This window comes from Silurus aristotelis (assembly GCF_946808225.1).
Source record: "Silurus aristotelis genome assembly, chromosome: 5".
NCBI lineage: Eukaryota > Metazoa > Chordata > Actinopteri > Siluriformes > Siluridae > Silurus > Silurus aristotelis.
This window is the reverse complement of record NC_139578.1, coordinates 959,987-966,692: the sequence shown is the minus strand read 5'-3', so window position 1 is coordinate 966,692 and position 6,706 is coordinate 959,987. Positions and strand designations below refer to the sequence as shown.

Sequence of the window (6,706 nt, the reverse complement as noted above, 5' to 3'; positions counted from 1 at the left end):
TCAACACCACTTCATTAGACCATGTAGTGAGAGTCACCACAAACATCTACCGAACAATCCAGACCTTTTAGCTCTTTAATCTGTGAAGGAATGAAACACAAAAGGTTTTGGAAGCAGTGGTCTTCAGTGTCTGTGACGAAGTCGTCGCTGGTTGTGTTTCCATGGTGATATGACAAAATCTGAAAAACGGACCATTGAATAAAAATAAACGAAATAAATGATGGAAGCGACTCTCCAACATTTTATTGGATGATGTTAGAAATCAACACAAAGCAACAGTTTTATGGCACACGTGTAAATCATGTCTTATTTTTACAAGTTTGTTAAAGAAACGATGAGACGACAAATGGAATGTTATCAAGCTGGTTTTCTTGTTTTTTTTTTTTAAATTAGCGTTAAATTAAATTAAAACGAACCTAAAGACGGGACCAGGAGAGAAAAGAGCGAAGTCCAGCACGTGGGTGAAACTCGGGTGGCTTTGATGCACATGCTTCGTTTGCATAGCTGTAAAATGGAAACGAAAGATCGTTGCTTGAGTAGGCGCGCGGTAACCGCGGTAACCGACATCATGGGGCGGAGTTTGGGGGAGTGGTCTGGGCGACACCCACCTGCGCGGCCTCCTTCGAGGTCCTCAGGAGCGTGTACGCTGGGAATGGTGCGAATGCTGATTGTCGTGGGATAACTCGTTCGCTAACTACACTGAGCTAGTGTGGACCGGAACGAGAGCTAATTAGCCTGGAGCCAACATCAAATGAGAACATCGTCGCTATGACAACTCACGTGTCCTCACTTTCATACTTGAGGCGCCCCGAATTCAGAAAATAGCGTAGCTGAAGAAGAGATTCTGGGTGGCGGCGTCTACTGTTTGCTCGTTTTACCTGGTGAAATTTATTTGGTCCAGCTACCAAGCTGGTTTTTATGCTAGTTACTAATATGCTAATAACCGTGTGGCCAGCTAGCTAACGGGTTAGCAAGCCAGTATGGCATGGCTGTTGAGGATCGATCCAGTAAAGATTTCTTTGGCCGGCTTCTTTGCTAATTAAAATTTTAGCAATGCTGTCCAGACAGCATGCTAGCTAGGCCGATATGACTAACATATACGGAGTGTGGCGTCTTCAAAGAAAACATCTCGTTTGTTTGCTTGTACTATAGCTATGCTACTCCAGCATGCTAGCCAGTTATTTGGCTAAATGCTAGAAATATGCTTTGATGCGTGTTTTCTAGCTGGTAAGCAGGTTACGTAGTCGGAATGACAATGAAAAAGAATAATTACTGAAAGAAGTCGCCTCAAATGTTGAGTGTTTTAAGCACCAACACTAGCTAACCCTAAAAGAATGAGACGCTCTGTTCCAGGTAAGAAGGTTCGGCCCACGTGACGCCGTCCTGAATTAACAGCTAGCATGGATGCTAAAACACACACTAAACATCTGGTTCTCCCCTTAAGTCGGGGTTAACATGCTAGCTCTTCCTGTTAGCAAAGGGCTAGTGAGGTACTCGAACCGGCGAGTCTCCTACAGGACGGGGAACCGTGAATAAGGCAAGATGGCGGACGCAGTTCAGGAGGTTGATGAGAAACGTGAGCGCGTCATCACACAGAGGAATTGTTTATCCTCGCCTGCGAAGATAATCCGTGCATGAAGAAAAAAACTATTACGGACGTTAATAAGGGGCGGAGCTAAAGCCAACCAGTGGGCTGAAAGTTGTATCGCTCGCTAGCAATCAGCGCTAGCAATCTTGCCAGGAAACAAGGGCAGGTTTTATTCGCTCTTGAAAAAGCTAGTCAGGTAAAGCGAATGTTTTTAATGATGCTAGCAAACACTGTGTGCACTTAAAGACATTTAAAATGCGGCTAGCTCTTTCATTGTGTGATTAACACTAGCAGCAACAATGCACAACGAACTAGCTAGCTCTGCTAACTTTACTAAACTGTAGTCACGCACTGTAGCAGCTAGCTGACGTTAGAGAACTAGCTGAATGTATAAAGCTTTTACCTCAACAAGGTGTTAGCCTGCTAACTGGGTTTGAGTTAAAGTTAGCAAGCTAGTTACTGTCCTGTAGTTACTGAGGGAGAGGTAAACGCTAATCATGGGTAAACTAAGAGGCTCATTGGCTGATCAAATGTAGCTTAAGCTCCGCCCTTGTTGACAAATTTGAGATGTGTGTGTGTGTGTGTCGAGGACGTGGAGCAGCGACGGCAGAAATCGTGTTACTCGGTCTTGTCGCTCGCCGTTTTGTTCTGCTCCCTCTGGATCATGCAGCGGCGTACGATGCTGTCGAAACTGCTCAGGTAAAAGAGCGCGATCGTGCGGAACAAACCCATGGTGACGATCTGAAAACACACACACACACACACACACACACACACACCTCGTACGTTACTCAGCCTACACCAGTGTCCTGACCACTTAAACTCTGAGACTAAACAGGTGTGAGAGGACAAGTGTGAGAGACACAGGTGTGTACCTGCTGCAGTCCCTCGGTGATGGACGTGACGGGGGACATGCCGCAGGTCAGTGCAGACAGCATGTATCCATCAGGACCTACTGAACTGCTGAAGTTCCCCTGCTGTACCACACAAAACACACACACACACACACACACAGGTGAGTTCTGTCTCCTGCATGGCATCATTCCATGGCAACTGCTTCTTTCACAGGGACATGTTTCTTCTAGACGTTTGTTTGACCCCGGAGACTCGGTGAGACTCGGTAATAACAGCGATAAACGTCTGGTCCCTCATCAGACTCTCCATTTTTCTCTCTCTTAATAAAAAAAAACCTTCTCGTTCCTGAAGACGTTGGAAAACGTAAGTTGAGCCGTCACCTCTTTTAGCGAACGCACTGTACGTCCCTGTCAAACTGTTGCTATGGGAACGGTGACGTATCAAACCGAGCACGTTAATTAAATATTTTCCTGTACGGATAAAAAAAAGCGCCGATTCTGATTAATGAGCTACGGAGGATCTGTCGCTATGGAAACTGAAACCTAATTAATAGTAAACCTGTGCTACTGTATCGAATCAGAACGCAGAATCCATCAGATTTCTTTTACTGTCCGCATTCCGACGTGATTTTCCTACAGCATTAAGGGGTGTGTGTGTGTGTGTGTGTGTGTGTGTGTGTGTGTGTGCGCTCACCACGGCGTCTTTAACGATGACTTTAGCCACCTGCTCAGGCTGATAGACTCCAGACGTCTCAGAGATCAGCTTCGTCTCTAAAGGCTGCATGAGAGAACACAAACAATGATGATGAGGGATAAAGAGATACAGTCAAAACCTCAGTCAATAACATCAGCCCAGATGTGCATGCGTGTGTGGGCGTGGCTTATTTACCTTCATCTTGTTCTCCTCAGCCAGAGACGGCGTGTCCGTGTCTGGGGGGTACGACATCGTGACGTAGATGTTATACGGCTTCACCTGGGGGAGGGGAAACGATGGGAGTTATTATGCATTCTGATTGGTCAAGCATTTTCTCGTCTCCATAGCAACAGCTCGTCCTAGAGTACAGAGTCTCCGGTGTCAGAGGTGAAACACGGAGTTGTTCGTTTCTATCCAACATGAAAAAGTGCATTTTTATTTCTATGACTACCGGAAGAAGGTGTTGAGGTACAGGACATTTATAGCTCCTATAACACAGCTTCAAAATTTTTCACCAGCGTTCAGCGTGTCACACTTTCTCACGCACCTCCATCTGCAGAGCTTCGGCGAGGCCGCGGAGGGCGAACTTGGAGGCGGAGTAGGCAGTGTATCCGAAGAGTCCGAGCTGCCCGGCCTGGGAACACACGAACACCACGCGGCCCATCCTCCGCTCCTTCATGTTACTGATCACAGCCCGCGTGGCGTACACACTGCCCAGGTAGTTCACCTCCATCAGACGCTAACACACACACACACACACACACACACACACACACACACACACACACACGTTACACAAAGTCATGTAGTAACACGGGGAAAAGGGTGTATATATATATATATATATATAAATATATTGCGAGTTCCGTTGTTTATGAAATTTGTTAGTGAAAACTGTTAAATGTTATTCCTAACATTCCTTGACATTCGGAATTTTTGGATAATTCGCAACTTGCTGTTAGTTACCTGGAAATGTTGGACGCCGAGCTCCTCGAACTTCCCCGAAACAGACGTCCCTGCGCAGTTCACCAGCATGTCCACCGGCCCAAGCTTCTCCTGAGCCTGACACACACACACACACACACACACACACACACACACACACACACACACACACACACACACACACACACACACACTTTTAGTGCTGTACTAAAAGACAGTTTTTATTCTGACACACACACATTTCGGAGTCCGTCACCTGTTTGAGAACGCTCTCCACCTGGCTGTAATCCTTCGACACGTCCACTGAGATGCATAGCACCACCTTACACACACACACACACACACACACACACACAATCAAATAAGTATTACATTTATTCATATCGCAGTATTGATGGGATGTTCTTTTCTGCACAATACACATGCGATGATAACTGTGTGTGTGTGTGTGTGTGTGTGTGTGTGTGTGTGTGTGTGTGTGTGTGACAGTGAAAACCCTCCACATGGTGTAAAAGTGTTTCGGCTCAACGCTGCCCCCCTGCTATCACTCTGCACTACTGCACTCATTTATTCCACTTCTCTCATTAAACACCAGAAGGTCGAGTCTAAACATCGGCGTGTCGCTGACCTGCTTATCGTTCACGGCACACTTCTCCACCTCCTTCTTCGCCTGCACCAGTTTACCCTGGAGAGAGAGAGAGAGAGAGAGAGAGAGAGAAACTCATCACACATCTGTATCTCTGTACATCTCAAAACCATCATCCTTCGTTCGCTCTTATCCTTTACGATCCCACCTCGTTTATATACCTTTATTCTATCTCTCTTTCTTTCTTGTTTTTTCATTAGTCTTTCTACCTCCCTTTCCTCTCTCTATCCCTTTTAATCCTTCATGCTATCTTTTTTTTGTATAACACTTTGGATGTTTCCTCTTTTTTCCCCACCCCTTTTTTTTCTCTTTCTCTTCTTTTCTTCCCTAATTCAGAATTTGGATGAATCCTGAATGAATATATATATATATATATAAAATCTTCTCGCCTGAACCCAGTCTAATCTAAAGCCCTGCCACGCCCCCTCCATTAGCATTGGAGAAATGCAGAGACACTTTCAGACGGCACTAATCGGGGGGTCTGTACGCCTCCGTTGGCTTGGGAATAAAGGTCACCTCGTCCCGAGCCACCAGGGTGATGAAGGCTCCTTGCTTGTAGCACTCCATGGCGATGCACTTTCCAATCCCGCTGCTGCCCCCTGTCACCTGTACAGCCCAAACACACACACACACACACACACACACAACAAATATACATCACATTTAGTATGCCATATGTGTGTGTGTGTGTGTGTGTGTGTGTGTGTGTGTGTGTGTGTGTGTGTGTGTAGTGGGGCGCAAACTATATGCCATAATATAGTAAAAACAACAATAAATGCAATGAAATCATTAATCTGGTTTACAGTCACACCGCCAGCGATCCAAGGGGCGGGGGCGGGGCTTTGCGTTGAAGGGCGTTTCCGTGTTGTGTCCAATTTGCATATTGATAAATATTCATAGCGGAGTGTATTTGCAGCAAGAATAGACGTAAACGCGGCGGATTCGTTTGAACTATTAATATTTTTCAGTACAAATGTGTTTTTTTTCTGCTTTATATTTTTGATAGAAAACGAGTGAAATACAAAAAGCAAACTAAAATTACAACGCGAACAAATATGAGGTTTTTTTTTTTTATCGTGCTGATAAACCTGCAAATGAGCCGCTAAACATGATTTAAAAGAGAGACAGATATTAAACACTTTATAAAAGTCTTATGGTTGTAAATGAATGAAGTGAAATAAAAGTGCACTCACCACAACATGGGCCCCGTTGAGTTGAAGCGGTTTGGGGCTGATTAAAGGGGAGATCATGTAGAGAAACAGGACAAAAGCGACCATAAAAGCAGCAAAAACTAAAATCATCATCATGATGAAGGGGAGAAAAGACCAGCTGGAGGGGGACAGAAACCACTCCGGTATTATTGAGCTTTTTGGAACAGGCGTTCGGTGGGCATGGATGAGCCTTCAGGCTGAATCCCAAATCTCTACTAACTCCCTTTATACGTGCCCTTAATGTCCTATAACAATAATAGCGCCTGATGACCTACCTAGGGCACTTGAACTACCTATGGGCTTCAATTTAGGACACGACTGCGCTAGTAACAAGCTAACGTTTTCTACTGCGGACGATTTTTCCCCCAACTCTCAGAGAAACAGGAAATCAAAATATCTCCACTTTTCACGCAGATATCATTAAAATTGCTGTGTTAGAAAAGCGCAACGGAATAAAAGCACGAAAAACTGTTCCCAGCTCGCTCACTCCGTTCACTAATACAAACCAAAACACAAGCGACGGCCATGAACCGACGCTGGATTTCTAGGTGAATTGTGGGATTTGCAGTCTTTAGAGAAATGTATAGCTCTAATCCCCGACCCATTACAAACTACAAATCCCCGAATTCAATGCGGGCGTCACCTTGCGCTGTCTTTTTGTGAGAGGAAGGAAGGACTTCCGTCACGTCAAATCTATTCCATAATACGAGCCAAACACACACACACACACACACACAAAATTAATGATGTATTTTAAACAATTAATTT

At 45.0% G+C, this 6,706-nt stretch overlaps 1 protein-coding gene across 1 annotated transcript; it reads right to left on the bottom strand.

Annotated features, from left to right (window-relative positions):
• Positions 1-220: 220 nt before the first annotated feature.
• On the bottom strand, positions 221-6,541 carry kdsr (3-ketodihydrosphingosine reductase). Its single transcript, XM_083542544.1, has 10 exons — positions 5,921-6,541; positions 5,244-5,333; positions 4,710-4,766; positions 4,338-4,403; positions 4,103-4,198; positions 3,684-3,875; positions 3,332-3,415; positions 3,137-3,220; positions 2,464-2,565; positions 221-2,329 (listed from the first exon to the last, which is right to left on the bottom strand). The coding sequence occupies exons 1-10, from the start codon at positions 6,032-6,034 to the stop codon at positions 2,207-2,209; spliced, it is 1,008 nt and encodes a 335-aa protein (XP_083398670.1). The 5' UTR covers positions 6,035-6,541; the 3' UTR covers positions 221-2,206.
• Positions 6,542-6,706: the final 165 nt, after the last annotated feature.